The 19257-nt window shown below is 44.3% G+C and overlaps 1 protein-coding gene across 2 annotated transcripts in view; it reads right to left on the reverse strand.

Annotated features, from left to right (window-relative positions):
- Nucleotides 1-19257, reverse strand: part of NCAPD3 (non-SMC condensin II complex subunit D3) — a 47991-nt gene that overhangs the window by 22029 nt on the left and 6705 nt on the right. For both annotated transcript variants that reach the window (XM_083588307.1, XM_083588308.1), the window contains exons 4-16: nt 17991-18166; nt 17100-17273; nt 15971-16032; nt 13303-13390; nt 11948-12081; nt 10777-10849; nt 10023-10148; nt 9616-9868; nt 9069-9131; nt 7914-7997; nt 6042-6115; nt 4100-4234; nt 2793-3013 (exon numbers count right to left, since the gene is read on the reverse strand). In XM_083588307.1, coding sequence (XP_083444433.1) covers nt 2793-3013; nt 4100-4234; nt 6042-6115; nt 7914-7997; nt 9069-9131; nt 9616-9868; nt 10023-10148; nt 10777-10849; nt 11948-12081; nt 13303-13390; nt 15971-16032; nt 17100-17273; nt 17991-18166 — 1663 coding nt within the window. The remainder of the gene's footprint in view (nt 1-2792; nt 3014-4099; nt 4235-6041; nt 6116-7913; nt 7998-9068; nt 9132-9615; nt 9869-10022; nt 10149-10776; nt 10850-11947; nt 12082-13302; nt 13391-15970; nt 16033-17099; nt 17274-17990; nt 18167-19257) is intronic.

The raw sequence follows: 19257 nt of genomic DNA on the forward strand, positions 1-19257 counted from the left end.
ATGCTGGCTAGCTTTACAGACAGCAAGAATTGGAACCCATGTTCCTCCAAATTCCATCTGATATACCACAATAGTCTAGAGGCAGTCCTAAGCCATAGTTCAATCATTGCAAGAAGTGAGGTCACAGGGACCAGGCAGAGGGTCTTTTCGGTAGTGGCACCCGCCCTGTGGAATGCCTTCCCATCAGATGTCAAGGAAATAAACTGAAGACATCTGAAGGCAGCCCTGTACTGGGATTTTTTAAATGACTGATGTTTTACAATTTTTTATACATGCTGTATAACACCCAGATGGGTGGGGTATAAATATAACAACGACAACATTATGCACAAGCCTCATGCGTTCTCTGCTCTCCTTCTCCGACACAATCAACCAACTTGCTTGGAACATTTGACTAACCACAGCTTGGTGTTATGCCTGGATGGCAACAATGGTTAAGCCAACCTCAAACTTTGGTTTACAAAGGTGGCCTGTTTAAACCAGGTAACACAAAACTGTGGTTAACTGAAAATGGAAGCAAAGTTTCTATGCTCCTCATTGCTGTACCGGAGGAAGGGGGCGAGACATCATGTGAGCACCCAAGACACATTCCCATAATAACAAGACATCATTTATCATTATGTCTGAACACAGTCATTCTGCTTGCCTGGTACTACCATGGCAGCAATAACTTGCATATGTTTTAGATTCCTGGAAACCTTTACCAAAGCAGATGGAAAATTAAGAATATTCAAAAACATTAAATTCAGAACAGCAAACCTGCAGACAGCTTTCTATCCCACCCCACCTCAAATATGAAACATATTTGTGACTAAGAGCAGGTTGGACCTGCATCATTTCTGGCCACCAAACATCTTACTTCTCTGTGCGAAATGCTCCCCCGTTGTGGCCCAAATGAATTTAAAAAATTAGTAATTGACTTACGTTTCCCCCAGTTCTAAAGAGGGAAAGGGGAAGAGAGGTATAGAGGTGCTTTTGAAAACGCAGCAAGCAATATAGAAATGCCAATTATACCACGCAAGGCCCAAAATTGGGACTCGTGACAGTATCACAAATTCCACCGCGGCACGACCCATGAGCGGGTGTTCTATTTCAGTAACTGTTACACGCTATTGACTAATAAAACATACGCTGCTTTTAATCAGCACGCGTATTCTTGCCATTCTAAAAGCATCTCCTCATCCCTTTTGAGGTCTCTTACAAAAGATGGAATCAAAGCTTAGTCAGACAAGCAGCATATTGCACTCCAGAATGAAGACAAATGCCTCTTTCTTAATGAATGATAGTTGCCTTTCTCATTTGCATGCTTCCGATTAGCATTCCACAATCTCTGCACTCAAAAGGGCTACATTAAGCAATAGGCAACTAGCGGCCCAGAGGTTCCCTATACAAACACCTCCACAGACCCAGATCCCAAGAGCTTCTTATCAGGGTTCCACAAATTTTGACTGGCCTTGGCAGCCAACTAGAAATGACCCTTTCTCAGATGGAAGCAGCTTGTTCATCTCTTCTGCTTCTCAGTGTGAGTTCAGGAAGCTTGGAGTTTCGGACTATGGGAAAATGATTCCTGCAACCACACAAGCTCCAGATCTTTGGTTCCCCCCTCCAGAGGTAGAGATGGCCACCAACCTAGATGACCTTCAAAGAAGACTAGACAAATTGATTCATGATAATACTTTTGATGGCTACTAATCATGATGGCTATATATGTTCACTGTCAGAGAAACTATGCTTCTGAATACCAGTTTATGGAAAGCGCAGGAGGGGAAAATGCTCTCATGATCGGGTCGTGGTTGTGGGTTTCCTACAGGCATCTGGCTGGCAACTGTGAGAACAGGATGCTGGACTAGACTGATCACTGGCCTGATCTAGCAGGCTCTTCTCATGTTCTTAAAAGGTAAAGGGACCCCTGACCATTAGGTCCAGTCGTGGCCGACTCTGGGGTTGCGGCGCTCATCTCGCTTTATTGGCCGAGGGAGCCGGCGTACAGCTTCCGGGTCATGTGGCCAGCATGACTAAGCCGCTTCTGGCGAACCGGAGCAGCGCACGGAAACGCTGTTTACCTTCCCGCAGGAGCGGTACCTATTTATCTACTTGCACTTTGACGTGCTTTTGAACTGCTAGGTTGGCAGAAGCTGGGACCGAGCAATGGGAGCTCACCCCATCGTGGGGATTCGAACCTCCGACCTTCTGATCGGCAAGTCCTGGGCTCTGTGGACCTTCAAAGAAGACTAGACAAATTGATTCATGATAATACTTTTGATGGCTACTAATCATGATGGCTATATATGTTCACTGTCAGAGAAACTATGCTTCTGAATACCAGTTTATGGAAAGCGCAGGAGGGGAAAATGCTCTCATGATCGGGTCGTGGTTGTGGGTTTCCTACAGGCATCTGGCTGGCAACTGTGAGAACAGGATGCTGGACTAGACTGATCACTGGCCTGATCTAGCAGGCTCTTCTCATGTTCTTAAGGGGACACATATCCGTTATCTTCCAATACCTGTATGTCTGTCATGCTTGTTCTCTGTTGCTCTGCAGGAAAGGACTGGAGCTAACAGGTGGAACTTGCAAGGAAGCAACTCTTGGCTTAACATTAGAAGAAAATTCCTAACAATAAGACCAGCCGTGAGCAGCCGTGGCTCAGTTGCAGAGCATCTGATCAAAGGCAAAGCGGTTATATTCATATAGTGCCAAAAGTTAAAAATGCATGACAACATAAGCGTTAAGATTATAGGTGATGCTCCACACAGGGATAGCTCTGCATGTGCTCAGGTGCTACGGACTATACCTCAGTTCTTGACTCTCTTTTGTGAAGTGCATAAGGAGGTCCCAGGCCAACACTTGGCTTCTGTCCTCATGGGAGAACTTACTGCAGTGCTTAATAGGCTGCAGCAAGAGCCGGTCCAGGAACTCCAAGGCTTTCCCCTTCACTGAGTCCTCGCAGTCCATGACGACGGGAACAACACCCGTCAGCCAGGCCTTCTGTATCAGAACATTGTCTGGCTGAGACTGAAAGGAGACCGATAGAGATCAACTGATCACATTAAGACAGACATTTCAGATAATGAGGCGTCAGAAGCAGACAAATGATCACAACGCTCTTCAGCTGATCACAGGCTGCCTGAAATGGTACAAGGATGAGCAGCCTTGAATTTTTACCTAAACATGGGCTGTCCTGCCATTAGAGCAAAATAAAATGGGATAGGGCAGCTTGAAAGCTTTCCGTTTGGTTCCTTCCTCTTTGATATAAGGATATACAGAACCAAAATATGCTTTAAACCAGGGACCGGACTGACATTTAATTTATCTACTGTTTAAAAATCCATAAGGGCTAAGCACTTTGCATAAAATATAAAATATTCATTAAAAATTTTGACAAAACCAAATGTTAAAAGGAAGCTAACATTAAAATATAAGCAAACTCATATGTAAATACATACATAATAACATTCAAACACATATTAAACTTGTTTTGTTTAAGCAAGTCTGCCCAGACACACAAGTCTTTAGTGGGTGTTGAAAACAATACAGTGAAGGCATCTACCTAATAGCAATGGACAAGAGGGTCCAGAGAATAGGAGCTGCCACAGTGAACGATCTCTTCTTTGAAAAAACTTGTGCGGTCTATTCTGTTTTTACACTAGACCTCCAAGGTCCACCCATCAACGTTTGGTGTAAAATAGAGGCTGTGGGGTGATAGTGATGGCCATGCACAGAATCAATAAACAAAGTATCACCAAAGTCTCAATTACAGTGGTACCTCAGGTTACAGACGCTTCAAGTTATGGACTCCGCTAACCCAGAAATAGTACCTCGGGTTAAGAACTTTGCTTCAGGATGAGAACAAAAATTGCTTGGCAGCGGCATGGCGGCCCCATTAGCTAAAGTGGTACCTCATATTAAGAACAGTTTCAGTTAAGAACGGACCTCCAGAACGAATTAAGTTCTTAACCCAAGGTACCACTGTACTCATCTTTCATTAGTGGAGAATTAGTATTGCTCGGGTGCTGCATTCTGAAGTTGTTGTGATAGGCTTTTTTTTTGTAGTTCTCATACACAGCCACATCTAAGAGCAAAGCTAGCAACTTCTCTCACCAGTAACAGGTCTGTGATACACTGCAGGGCTTGCTTCCTCACAGAGACAGCAGCATCACGACATCGATCCTGGAGGGTGCCCAAGTCCTCCAAGGTGCAGGAAATCACATGGTGCTTCAAGATGCTCATCAACACCTAGGGATCGGACAAATACACATCTGTCAGAGATGGGGGAACCTCAGGCCTGGAGGCCAGATGTGGCCCTCCAGATCTCTCTATCCAGCCACTGGGTCTCTTCCCAGGCCACACCTCGCACCAGCCTTGCTTTGCAACCTCATTGAGCATCTTTGCCTGGTTGGAATGTATCTCTGAACTGTGAGAATGCTTCTTACTTGCCTGGAGGATAGAGAGGGGTATGTGAATTTGAGTAGAAACTAGCTCACTATACAAAAGAGAATGCTAACATTTGTTGCCCCGCCTATTTCCACCTTTGGCCCCACCCACTGCTGCCTTAAGTGACAGACACACACTGAGGGATGTCAGGATCATCCCAGAGCTTTGCTCTGGAAATTTGGGACAGGCTGTCTTGCCAAATTTGAGACCCAGATTCCAAAGCCATCATGCTAGCAGTCTTTGGTCCCCGGATGGTGGCCACCCTCGGGGGAGTCTGGAACAAGCCAATTATCCCAGCTACGGAAACCTACAATATTCAGCACAACTGACGTCTGTGCAGTTCCGCATTCAAATGTGTGCCAATTCATTACCTTCCCACACAGATTCATTATGCCACTATAAATATTCTAAACATGAGGGTTTAAATGTTAAAGTGATTTATTCAAGCTTACATATTTCATTACACAGTAATAAATCTCTCAGCAGGAGATCAAGTATTTGGCCAAGTTAAGGTCACATTTCTCAAGTCATTCATCATTCGCTGTCGCTGTCAGGGACGGGAATCTTCTCTCAGCCATTATCAATACCAATCTAAGATAATTTGATTTATTTAGAAGTATAGCCCTCCCTCTCGCTGTGACTTTGGTGCGGGTTATGTATGCTTCCAATTCCGAATTAAGGGAGGATGAAGATGGTGGCCGAATGGAGAGAAGGACCAGAACTAAGTGGTAGAGCATCTGATCCCATGGAGAAGGTCCCAAGTTCAGTCCCCAGCATTGACAGATTTTGGGTTTCTTTTGTTTTTTAAGGATCAGATGACAGGTGATGGGAATGGCATCTGCCCCAAACTCTGAAGAGCTGTTGCCGGTGAGAGGAGACATTTCTGGTCTGGTATAAAATAGCTCACTATGCCTCTAGCTTAAAAAAAATAATGCACACAGGATGCAGTGGGAGGTAAAATCCCTGGTACCTCCAGTTAAGAGCGATCAGAGCGCATAGCTAAAAAAGACCCTGGAGAACCTTCTACCTGTCAGGGTTGAATGCACTGTGCTAAGTGGGCCAACTCTTGAAACCACCAGAAATACCTTGATCTCAGTTATGGAGACAAGTGAGACCTGCAATATTACATTAGTGCTGAGCGTCCCTGCTCGGTGTTCCAATTAGCTATGCCTTCATCCACGATACTCCATTCCCCACCCCTGAGTGTTTCCCACCTCTAACAATCTGCATTCTGTGGCTGCTAAAGATGGATGCTGTGCTCTCCCTGGGCTGTGTGGGTTGTTGTTGTTGTTTTTTAAGGGAGGGAGATTACCTCTCTGAAGGGGGAAGTGTAATTTAAAACTTTTTAAAATTTATTATTTCTGCAAAAACCACAAACACCCCAGTATCTCTCCACTTGTTTCTTAGTGGCCTCATTTTGGTTACAATCCTTTTGGCACTCGCTGACTGAGCTTGCTATTAGAGGGAGCCATTATACTGAGAATGTCGCTTCTGGGTACTGTGCAATTTCCCATGTGTTCCTTTATGATTCATTGCAAAACTGGATACTTTTAAAGAATACAGCAATGTCTGTTGGTACTGGGAGCACAAAAAGAAGACAGGAACATACCTGGAGGGCGGATTTCCTAACGCTTGGATTGTCATCCGCAGCTCTTAGCCTCAGCATGACCATGATCTCTTTTCCTGTTGCAATGGGGTGGGGGAAGAAGACAATGAAGCTCTTAACTTTTTGATGTATTTTAAATTGCATACACAGTATGCTTTTTAAGTTGTAAGTTGCATTGAAACTGTAAGTGAATAATAAACACAGCAAACAATAACAAATATGGTGGTGGAGGAGAAGAGGTTTTGGAAATATCGTATGTTCAGCAGAACATTGTATGGATTTAGCATTCTTATAGAGCGCTTCCAGTACTGAAGAGGGCTTCACATACATTCTCTCAGTAATCCCACAACACTTGCAAAGCTGTTATCCAATGAGAATTGGAAGGGGGTCAAATTGACACCACACAGAAACATTACTCCCGTTTCTCAGGGTGGGCCCCCACCTGTGGATAGGCTGGGTCGGAAAATGAGCAAAAGGCTTGCTCCTGACAGTGCCACCCTACAGGGTGAGATGTGTAAGAAAACTGGTTAAAATACTCACCCCCCCCCAAAAAAACCCAACAACCACCAATTGCAGGGCTGTGTGCAACTGCTTCTTGGATCAAGTAGTGGGGCTTTCCCCAGAAGCAGCTTCACAAAGGTAGAAAATATGGGTCAAAGGCATTTACACCAGTTGCTGGGACCCACAAATGGGTGGAATGCTGTTGCACTCAGGGAGTAACAGTGGGAAAGGGCTACTGCCTTCCGTCCATGTGAATTGGGGCTCCTAGAGGATTTCAATGCAGTGTCTTTGGAAAAACAAGATGGTAGATTAAGATGGGCCTTTATTCTGACCCAGCGGGGTGTCTCTTATGTTCTTTGCCATACTACTATGCACATCTGACTAGCACATGAACCATTCTATGCAGGTGGGCCTGTCTCCTCTCTCTCAGCTATCTTCCTTTAGTCTTCTCTTCTGAAAGTCTCCTTCAACTGCCCTTTACAAGCTTCTTTGGGGGGGGGGGGACTTCAATGTTTCCCACGACCACCACTTGGCTTCCTATTGGCCGAGAACTTCTATCTTCAGGATGCTCCACTGCACCATAAAAGTAGGCCAGTATCATCACTGCCATAGTAAAAAGAGGAGCATGGAGCGAATAGGGTCAGGACAGAGATACTGACCTGCCCGAGGCCATTTAATAAATCTGTGGCTAAGGGGAGAGACCTGAACCTTCCCAGTTCATACAGGAATGCGCTAGCTAGCTATCCTCACACACATACTGTCAAACCACCTTTTCAACTCAGAAGTGCCCAAGGCAATATACATAAAGAGAGATAAAAGAGGCACTATGCGCATCCAGCTCTTTCTCCTCTCAAAGATAACCAAACATTACAACAACTCGCATACCACACACACAAAGTCGAAAACCAAGCAGTCAGGATTCTCTCTCATCTCTTCCTTGCTCAGCTGCTAATCAGCACACTCCTAGGCCGACGCAGAATTATGTACCACTGAGTTCAATGGGGCTCACTTCAAAATAAGAGGGGGGGGGGCAGGATTGCAGCAAAAGTGTCCCATCATCCAACCAGCGTGGTCGAATGATTTTAATAAAGGGTCTACAATTCCCACCTTTTTCATAGGACTACAATTCCCAAGGCTCTTCATTCACACATACAATTGCCATGTGGGCTGCACACAATTCCTACATAGATCTGCCCCACATGTAACCGTGATATAATGTGTGAAATCTTCTTCTATAAATAAAGCCGACAATATTCTGTACAGGTAACTATTTTCTTAATTAAAAAACAACAACCCTGAATATATTGAAGATGATCAAGTAGGAAAAAGCGAGTGAATTTTAAAAAGGAAAACCCAAGAATGGGTCCAGCATACCATCACACTCAGTAGTGTTGCGCTCTTCGGTCACCTCTAAAGTTTTGAATGTTGGGAAAGTCTTCAGACAATGGCTGGAGGAAGCTTTAATAATAATAACAAGAATAATAATGGTTACTGAACAGAAACTACACCGAAGTGTATTAGGATCCATTTACCCATAACCAAAGAGTTGCCCAGAGATCAGACTACCAAGAAAGAGGAGATTTGTGATGTCACTCTGAAGCTGTGATGTCATAATGACCCAACATTTCAAGGAAGACAGCTTGGAAGCAGAAAATAACAAAGATGTGGATTATCATTCATTGGCCTGTCTGCTACTTTTTTTCCAAATAACTCCATGGTACATTCATCCTGTATCAGAGGCAATATACCTCTGGATTCCAGTTACTGGGCAGAGTGGGAGCAGGTGCTGTCACACTCATGCCCTGCTCATAGGGTCCCCCATGGGCATCTGATTAGCAACTGGGAGAACAGGATACTGGACTAGCCGGGCCTCAGGTCTGATCCAGCAGGACTCTTATGTCTTAGACAGCTGGTGGGCAAGTGATTAGGGACAAAAAGAAGGGTCTTACTAAACATCTTACCCACCTGTCTGGGATGTCAACTCCAAAGGTGACCAGTTGGTGAGATTGTAGCTTCAGAATTATAGCCTCAGCCAAGGCACATTCTCATAATTAAGAGTTAGGTTTCTTTGTTTGTTTAATTTGTGTCCTGCCTTTCTACCCAATGGGCTGCTAACAGCATTAAAAGTAAAATCCAAAATCACCAAAGACAATGTGAGAACAGAGTGGGTACAAGACATCAATAAATTCAACACAGTTGAACACTGGCTATAAACAAACCAGTTGATCAAGCAAGCTGCTTGTTGGTATTAAGGGGAATGGAGAAGGTTCCCTGAGCAAAGAGTTTCTGACAGACCTCTCTTTGATTCCTGCTGAATGGATTTCTGGCATTGATAGAAACAGAGAGAACTCTTCTGAAGGTCTGGGCAGGCTTGTATGAGACATGGCAGTCTTTCAGCTATCCTCCTCTCTTCTCCACCAGGAGTCATTCCTAATAGGTTCAAGCATTTATTCCAAGTTCCACTGGTACATTACAAGAACAGGCATGGCAATTTTGAAAGGGTTACCACTATCTGGTGGCTTGGCTCACCTTCTGTGTTGGTTACGAATGTCTTTGCAGGCACGTTTGAGTCCTGTACTGTAGAACTAGCAGCTGTGGGGGCAAGTAAAAGGAAGAAGATTAAATGCAATTTGGCAGCCAAAGAAGGCTTTTTATATACACACACACTGTCTGAGGATAGCTCACACGAAGCAGAAGAGGGGTTGACAACTAGCAGCCTCTGAGCTAGATCATGCCCAGCTCTGGACCTTAGCTCTACAATCAACTGAAGCGAGTCAACACAAGGAAACCCAGAGTGCCAGTTCTCTCTTGCTGCATTGAAGAATCTCTTAGTTGGCAGGCCTTCTTCCAATGAACTCAGAGCTGTGCACATGGGGTTATCACACTTCTCAATCCTCTCAACAACCCTGTGAGGTAGAATAGGTTCAGAGATACTGACTGCTCCCAGGTCATCAGTGCACTTCAGGACAAAGCAGGGATTTGAATCTTGGACCCCGTTAGTCTAACGTCCCACATTCTGTCCGAAACATCGTGAAGCCTGTTGATGATCAGCGCTCACATCCCCCACCATACTTACTGCCCTGCATCAGCTCCTGGATGTTCTCTCTGTTTAGTGTGGAAGTTGCTTCGAGACACTGAGCAAAGCTTGAAAGTGCTTTGCTGCGGACAGTTGGGGCTTTGTCCACGCACCGCCCGAGGACCATGGTCTGCATTAGGAATTTGTGTTTCAGAAATGTCTGCTGCTCCTCAGACAAGGTGATGTCCTGCTCCCGCTCTGGAAGGTCCAACAGGGCCAAGGCCACATCAAGAGCAAATACTCTGTAGGAGGCCTGTTGGAAGAAGAACCCCAAGATGCCATGTAGCTTAGAAAGCAGGGCACCACTAGTCACAGGCTAGCTGGGTGTTCAGTTTATTGCTCGCAGCATGTCAGGGATGTTGCTGGCTCTCCTAAAGGGCCAGCATGCAAACCACCACTGCCCTCACCTTGTCATTGAGTGAAAATTTATACAGCCAAGCTACGAAGTCAGCGTGCTCTGCACAAGGGAATTTGTGCAGCAGTTGCGTCACAGCCAATGCTGCGTATGTTCGGTATTCAGACTTATCAGGAACCTGGAACAAATGGAATAAAGGAAATTGTCAAGGCTAAGTGAAGTCAGGTGATCCATCATAATTGCTGCAACTTCTGGAGCAGGGTAGAGAGATTGGCAACAGATAGCCCTTGAACGAGACCCAGTGCAAGTGAGATCCCTGGCTTGACAACCAATTAAAGCAAGGGACTGGCCTTAGGCTGCCAGATACAGAGGCCGGGGGAATCCCAAGGAATGCAGTGTGATGTATTGAATGACAGCATAGAGTTGCGTTGCATCATAAAGGCCTGCTGAAACAAATTATGAAATTCAGTTACTGTAAAAGTCTTTAATAGATTACTTCAAGATCCAATTCCTGGCTTGTTTGGTTTTAAAACCGTTTAGCTCCAGCGTTACAAAAAAACACACGGTCCTCTATATGTTGCTAAAAACAGCGCCAACAAGATGGTCATTCTAAAGTTGGGGAGAGGAAACAGGCAAACCTTGGACTGAATCCAGTCCAAATAAAGTTCTCAGGAGGCCAGTCCATGAAAGCAGCTTGGTCACCAGCTGCTGCCACTACACAGCTGTCTTTAAGAAAACGATGCCTCCTTTTTTCAGAAGTGAGACATGCTATGCAGCTGGACAGGAGAGTAAAGATTATAACCTACCTTGACACAAATATGCTGCAGTAAGATTCGCAGCACAGGGTAGGCAACTTCTTTCAGTTCCTCGATCAGAGAGCTGCACAAAAATGGAAGAGTCAGACACGACATGGCAAGAAGCTCTGGGCACCTGGCCAAGATACACCACTGATTCATCTAGCTCAATACAGTGGTACCTCAGGTAAGTACTTAATTCGTTCCGGAGGTCCGTACTTAACCTGAAACTGTTCTTAACCTGAAGCACCACTTTAGCTAATGGGGCCTCCCGCTGCTGCCGCGCCGCCGGAGCACGATTTCTGTTCTCATCCTGAAGCAAAGTTCTTAACCTGAAGCACTATTTCTGGGTTAGCGGAGTCTTTAACCTGAAGCGTGTATAACCCGAGGTACCACTGTACTGTCTACTGTGATGGGCTACCCAGATCTTCCCATCCCATGGAGATCGTGGGACATGAACTCCTGACCTTGAGCTTTGGGGCTTTATCTGCCTTAAGAGAAGGAAACCCCATGAAACTAACAAGTGCCCTTGTTTGTACATTTATGGTATTTCTATCCTGCCCTTCCTCCAAAAGTAAGGGCAGCAAATACAAGGTTCTCTCACTATGAAGTTGGTAGGGCAAAAGATATTGAGCGTCATGGAGGAGCAGATATCTATACTTGTATCTGACCCCTAGTAGCAGGCTTGTAAAAGGCCACTCGTCTGGTCACCTGTGGCAAGTAGGAATTTCTTCTGGGCAAGAGATCAGTTCAGTGAGCATCCATGTGATTGTAGCAGGTTCCATGTAACATTATTTTACATATTTATATTCTACTTAAAAATACACCCCCAATATACAAGGCACCCAGTAGTCTCCCATCCAGATTTCCAACTAGTTCCATATAACTGCTTAGCTTTAGTAATGCAGCAACATGCTGTTCCCAGATCATAGTATGTGAAACAACAGCAACTCTTATTTTTACATTTCCGGTCCTCACAGCTCTGGGGAGTTAATAAGTGCATAAAGGCTGCATATGGATAAATCTGTTCACTTCTTAAGGCTATCTCAAGCATTCAGACCGCGAACCTGAACCACAGAATGCTAAAGCCACCCACAAAGAGTTGACAGTTAAGGATGGTTTAATGCTGTCCTGCTTAGATGCACAAGCACAAACACCAAGCGACAGCCATTTTGAGCTTCACCTGATGAATCCGATGGCTAGGTTCCTAGTGCCAAGAGCCTGAGATGGAATAGTGGCTGATGAGCCACTGGAGGCACCTCTCTCTGGCTGCATGAGGATGACAGCGAGCAGACGGTGGAACACAAGGCGAAGAACCTAGAAAAGCAACAAGAGACAGGTGAGTGAGTGGGTGGGTGCCAGGAAGAGTTATCCATGTCATCAGTTTCCCCGCACCTAACACCACTACTCCCCTTTTACAGCATGTGCATCTTTATGTGAAGAAACTAGAGCCAGTCTCTCTCTCACACACACACTACCTTACTCCTCTGGTGAGGGAACTTCAGTAGGCTTTTAGCATAGGTCCAGTTAATATTGGATTGCTAATATAATTATTCCCCAACACCCTGTTATGCACACAGGAGTGGAAAAATGGAAAGTCTACCTTGTGTTGCTGCTGATTGCAATAGAAGGCAGACTACATACTCTATTTTTAGCATGCCCTGTATGGCAAATTGAAGCTTCTACACCACACCTCCTACTCTTCTTACCTGGCTGAATGATTGAGAAGTGTGCATCACATTTATTTACGTGAGCTCCCTTTTATGCACTGTGCCTTAGTTGAGCAAGCAGCACTCTCAAGTAAATAATAATTTTTTAAAAACTATGGAAAGAATGTGTTGCGCAGAAGTCCTCCATTAAAGAAAAACACAAGGGGCAAAGCCTTTTGAGGAAGCAAGTGTATAGAGCCCGCAGAAAATTTGTCTTAGCTCAGCACAAAATGGTGTGAAAATGCCTCCGCAAAACTCGCTCTGCCCTACTTTGTGGTAAAACGGCACACGTCAGTTTTATACAGCAGTGTTAAAGCTCCCTCTAGCAGCCAAACCAAAGAGGGCACACATTCTGCTGCAGGTCCCATTGGTTTGTCTTTATAAATGAGAATAAATTAATGTCTCTCTCCAGAAGCGAAGCAATGATCAGTTGGTTTCAAGAAAGAAAAATGGCCATATGTGGACCCCTGGTTGCCACAGCACTGTATAGAGAAAGCACTGAGCCTCTGAAGGGGAGGGAAGCATCCAGAACAGGACAGTGGGGGATTGGGAGAACCAAACCTCTATGAATCTCTGCTGGATTTTGCATAGTCCTGTCTGCCGGTTTTTTACAAGTCCCTTTAAAAAGGCCCCTAAATATCTGACGCACAAGGTGGTTTGCCATTCGAGCTTGATGAAGACTTCCGAAAAACCCATCATTTTGAAATATTTTGGTTAGCCTAATAAAGACAAAGTTCTAATGTGGGCTTTGACTACAGGGAGCCTTTGCACATGCTAAGAATTATAGACAGAGAGGAGACACATCAACATGCATGTAAGTCATTTTTACCTTATCTTCTACACCGTGAAGTGGAGAGCACAACAGCCGTAAGCCAAAGCAGGCAAGTGCTGGGACATACTTGGCTTGGCTGATAGTCCTGTACCAAAAACACACACACAAAAACAAACAAACAAACAAACATTTATTTATTTTTTTATTAAATATTTATTGGTATTTTCAAAAAACACACAGCAAACAAAAACAAAAAAATAAACAAAATAAAAACAACACAAAAAAGCATATTCAAAACTAAACAGAAAAATAGAAAAAACACATACAGTTTCTGATACTTATTTTCCTCAACCTTGTTTCTCAGACCTCCTCACACCTCCCCTTCTTGTATTCCAATTTAAATTGTCAATTCAGCAAGTCCTTAACTTATTTCTTCACCTTAACTTAAACATTTATTCTAACATACTGTTATTTTACTTTATTTCTTTTTTCCATTTCCTCCATTTATTTTTAACAGCCTTATTTTCACTTAATTTAAAAAAAAGAAAAAAAAAACCAGTTTCACCTTATTGAAATTACTCATCAATACTTATACCTCATTAATTTATTCTTAAACCTTTTTCCTAAGGTCGACCAAAATTTCCCTTCCACGGTTTACCCAATTTCCTTACCACTAACAAAATATAAAACAAATAAAGCAATGCAAATTATCCTTATGTACCCTTTGGATTCCCAACCTCCACCCACCCTTCTCCCGGTTCCAGTCCCCAACCAATATCCATCAGTCTTTATATTATTTATTTAGCCTGGAGATCTCAGGTCCGAGGCCCTTATGTCTCTCTCAGTTCCTTTCTGCCGGTCTCTTTGATAGACCTTGATGTTAAGCCCCAGGTCTCGGAGGGGCTCCGGCCCAACAGAATCGGTGTTACTTCTAGCCAGTCCTCCATACTTAAAAGCAAAAGCAAAGCCTATGGGGTATTCCAACTCTTGTTTCAAATTTCTTTCAAATCCAAATGTCCCCACAGCTCCAGCTTCCACCTTCAACAAATTTATAATCCTCAGGTCTTCAGATCTCCTCAAAAGAGGATCTCTCCATTTTCCAAATTCCCAATCAAACCAGGCTTTCCGCATCCAGTTTTTATTGTCCTTTTTTATCATCATGTCAGGCCTCATATTGTAGCTCTCCTTTGACTCCTGCAAACCTCCATCTCCTCCTTCGTTTTCTTCAAAAAGAACATATTGCTCCATCGTGTCTACGCTTTCGGTTTCATTTATTTGTTCAGTTGAATAGGCTTCCTGTTTCAAATCCTTATCAGACTCCAAGCTGTTGTTTACTGTCCAGTGTAATAGCGATACCTCTGTAGACAAAGCATCGTACTCATCTTGTAAGTTTCCCAAGAGAACCAGTGCTCTGTCCAATTCTGCTTGGAATTTAGACACTCCAGCCATTTTTGTAATGTAGTATCCTTGTTACCCCTCTAGGGGGATTTAATTCCTTAATCTTCCTTTCAGCTCAAAAACCAAAAGTCCAGTTATTTTGTATCAACCTTATTTTCAACAAGTTATCCCGAATAAACCAGCAAAAACAGCAGAAACAATGTTCTCTTTTTCCAGCTGACAACTAGCTGACTAGCAGCTCACTTGACAGCTGTCAAAATCTTCCATGCAACAGGCTTTCTCATCGGACGTTCCCGGGTCTAGGGGGGGGGTGTAGTTTCAGCTCCCAAAATTCTTTTTATCCTCCAGAATATCTTCTTATAATGTCCAAACCGTGAGGTCAGGATCTTAGTTAAGAAAAGCAAAAAAACAGATTCTCTCGACCTTAGCTGCCCAGTCCTTTGCTTTAAGTTGTTTACAAAGAGGGGGGGGGTGGACTTCCTTTTTAGCCCCTTCCCGCTCGTTCCAAATCCAGGATAAGAAATTTTTTAAAGTTCCAATCTCCGTATTACTCACGGGTTGATGTTTTAGGATCCAATCACTCTTAGAAGAAGTTGGCGCTCTCTGTCAATGGCTTGCGGCTTCACTCCGTAGGCGAGGGAGTACTCTCAGCACCACGCCTTACCCTGCCTCCGTTCCGAAGCCTTTAAAGAGGCTCCGTCGCGGATTGGGGGGGGCGCAAATGGTGCCTGCCGAGTCTCTGTGTTCACAGGCATCCGCGCCTGTGATTTTAAGGGTCCCCGCTTCGCCGCAGCGGCCAGACCCAGACGCTACGGAGCCGATTCCCTCCGGAGCTCGGAGGGAATCCGCCATTAAACAGTGGCACCAACCCGGAAGTCCAAACAAACAAACATTTAAAGCTCACTGCTGGATCCATTTTATGTGCAGGCTAAAAAGTCCTAAACCACACACTTGTAATTACAATTCCCCAATTCTTGATCACAAATAGGAAATAACATGTGGCTTAACTGTGGCTGGGGTGGGGGAGAAAGTTTAATATTTAAAAGATCCCCTCACATTCTTTAAAGTACAGTGGTACCTCGGGTTAAGTACTTAATTCGTTCTGGAGGTCTGTTCTTAACCTGAAACTGTTCTTAACCTGAAGCACCACTTTAGCTAATGGGGCCTCCTGCTGCTGCCGCGCCGCCGGAGCACGATATTTGTTCTCATCCTGAAGCAAAGTTCTTAACCCGAGGTAATATTTCTGGGTCAGCGGAGTCTGTAACCTGAAGCGTATGTAACCCGAGGTACCACTGTATGATATTAAGACTTAACAGAAATAACTCACATCCTCTCTGAAGGCTCAAATCCATGCACGCAGGGCTCGAAACTCATCAGCATAACAAATATCTACAAGAGAAGTCAAAGCTAAGAGTTAAATCAAGTGGTAGGGAGAATAGTCTTGACTAAGCTGCCTTCCAACCCAAGGGTAAGCCTATTCAATCCACTGGAGCCAATAGGAGGCTGGAATTCATATAAGAAATGGGCAATGGCCGACTGTTGCAGGGCAAGGGAATACAGACCTAACAGGCACAGACATAAAACATGGAACATGAGGACCACAAAGAATATCCTGGCCTTCCAATGCTTTTGCATGCTCCATGTGTCCCATAATTTAAAAGTGCACCAGCTGCAGGATCCAGAGCATAGTGAGCAAATAACCACAAATCATTCTAACAGAGGATCATGGGAGGCCAGGCGATTGCTCAGAACCCCATGTATCACTTACACTGTAACTATAAATATTTGAGATGACACCCTGAAAAACTGGCCAGAAGATGCCTCTGGGAAGCTACGAAAGCATGGTATGAAAGCCAGTATCCTCCTCTTGGTTTCTGTCCCTGGCACCTGCTTTTTAGAGGGATAGAGGCTCTGAACACAGAGGTTTCATACAGACATTATTGCCAAGAGGGGTGTAGTTGGAAATCCAGTGTGGTGTACAGTAGTGGTTAGAGTGCTGGACTATAACCTGGGAAACCACAGTTCAAATCCCCACTAGATATGAAGCTCACTGGGTGACCTTGGGCAAGCCAGTTGATCAGGTTAAACTACCTCACAGGGTTCTTTTAATGATAAGATGGAGAGGGCAGAACAATGTACACCACCTTGGTGTACCACAATGTACAAATGACTTGGTAGCCATTTGTTGAGCCTCTGAAACCGGGGGCCTTCTTGGGAGAAAAGATGGTATAAGAATGTATTAAACCAATAGATTTATCCTCTGCAAATCTGATTAATCCTTTTGAAAAGCCAGCCAAGCTAGCAACTAACACCTTGCAGCAGATGGATCTGTATCTGGCTAACCAAACTTGGTGCTCGCCATATGTTCTGGGAGTTGTAGTCCAAAACATCTGTGGGGCACTAGGGTAGAGAAGGCAGATTATACACAACGTTTTGATCCCAACAGTTCCAGTCACCTGAACACAAGTCTGCACACACTGTGACCTCTCTTTCAGGGAAAACTTAGAGAGAAGCCTCAGGAGGTTCTTCAAGAGAAGGAAGAGGGCCTCCCGGATCTGAAGCAGCTCCTGTGCAGAAAAGTAAATCTCTTCTTCCTGGTCGTCGTCGTCTTCTTCAAAGTTCTCATCTACCTAGAATGGCAAGAAATGGGACAAGGATTTGAAAGAGCAAGGATGCTCCACTGGCAGCCTGCAAGTCCACTCCCAATAAATCTGAACTGGCCCACATCAAATTTGAACACACACCAAAAGGACTAACCACTAAGCAGAGCAAAAAAAACCAGACGCCCGAGAGGTGAAGGAGACAAATGTACCTGTAAGCCACCCAAAGAACTGTAGCACGTTTGGGAGCAAATCATCTAGGGAACCGTAAGATTCCTTCCATAGAAGACATGCTTAGCTGAAAAGGCTTGCACATTTAGACAACTGGCATCAATACATTTTATACCAGTTGGCCATGCCTGCTCTAGCAAGCTACCAAATTTTAAAGCAACATAAAGTGTCTGCTCACCATTCAAACCAGAAGGAAACTGGCTTCCAAAAGTTGTAGAAAATGAGGGATCGCACATTCGAGTATTACTTTTCTCTGAGGTTTTGTGTGCATTTGTGTTTGCTATAATGGTGAAGCCTTAACTGATGTGTGATGACCATTTTATTACAGTTGCTGACAGTCAACAAGGGTGCCTGTTTGTGTAGAAAGACACACTTCTCACTTTCAGACTTGTCTCTGGAGCTTGGAGTTCAACAATACAGAATGGCTACCTCTGGCTAGATGAATCACTTCTCCTTGGAGGTGGGAAGGTTTTTTTTTATAGAATTTCGGTAATGCATGGGTAATTTTCTTCTTACCATTGTGTTTTCCTCCCTCAGTGGCTTTCCCCTCTTCTTCCGATCACCCTTACAGCTTTTAAGATGGTCTTTTTTCCTTTTCCTGGACGTGTCTGAGTCATGGGGCCAGCATTTAGACAGAGTCTGGAGGCATTTTTCAAACATCACTGGATGGAACACCCGGTTAACTATGCTACCTGTCCAAAAAGGAAAGGTGGACAAAAGCCTGCACTTTAAGGAAACAGCATTTCTATACTGGCACATCAACCATCACCATAAGCAGCATAGAGCTAAGCAAGGCAAAAAGGGGAAGGAGCATTTTGCAGCTCTAACACAGCATGTTGGCTAACTTATCAGAAGCAGAAAATCCAAATATGACCCTACCCTATGAATGAAAGTATACTAATCCCCACTGCCCCACTAAATATTAGATAGACACCATCTTCTGTCTTTTCAGTAGTCACTGAATACATTCCTCTTTCAAGAAGCCTTTTAAGTAGAGATTTTTCCAGGTCTGTATCTGCACTGGAATTGCTTCTAGGTGTTTTATCGCTTGTGTGCTTGCTACCCTAGGCTCCCTTGGAAGGAAGGGTAGGATATAAAGTTAGTAAATGATAATAATGAAAACAAAATGGATGACTTGCTGTCTTTTAGCAGGATCCCCAAAGCTCTGAGTTAAGACAGACCCCCTCACACTGCCTAACAGTGGGGCAGGCCCAGATTAAAACCCTCAATGGGAAGCATCCATTTCAAATCTTCATTTGGCCGCGAACTTATTGGACTTTGGTTATAAGCAACCTTTGCACCTTCATCCCTGGCTTGACTGGCCGGCCTCCTCCCTACACTCCAAGTGCTTCCATCATTGGTGCCTTGGCCAGCTGACACCATCACTTCCTTCAAGACAGCAGTGATCTCCTTCATGAGTCACTCCTAGCATTGCAGCTAAACCAATAAACACAGAGCCTGTCCTCCACTCTGCCATTTTAACAATTTTTGACAGCTTATGACAGCCTTGCAAGTAACTTCACAACTATTACTAACCAACAATTTTATTTTTATTTTGATGGCCTACTTGCCCCATGTATACCCAGCTCAATTGTCTTTGGTCCATTAAGGGTGGAAAATCTGATTGCCTGGAATTAATTCTCTGTCACCACAGGCAGCCAGGAGATTGCTTATTTACTGGCCTGATTTAGCATAGCCTCATTGATACCCATCAAGCTTATATCCAGTTACAAACATGCAGGGCGACTGTGCAAAGGACTGGCCAAAGTGTTATCCAAGCATC

This window comes from Podarcis filfolensis (genome assembly GCF_964270895.1).
Source record: "Podarcis filfolensis genome assembly, chromosome: 15".
Taxonomy (NCBI): Eukaryota; Metazoa; Chordata; class Lepidosauria; order Squamata; family Lacertidae; genus Podarcis; species Podarcis filfolensis.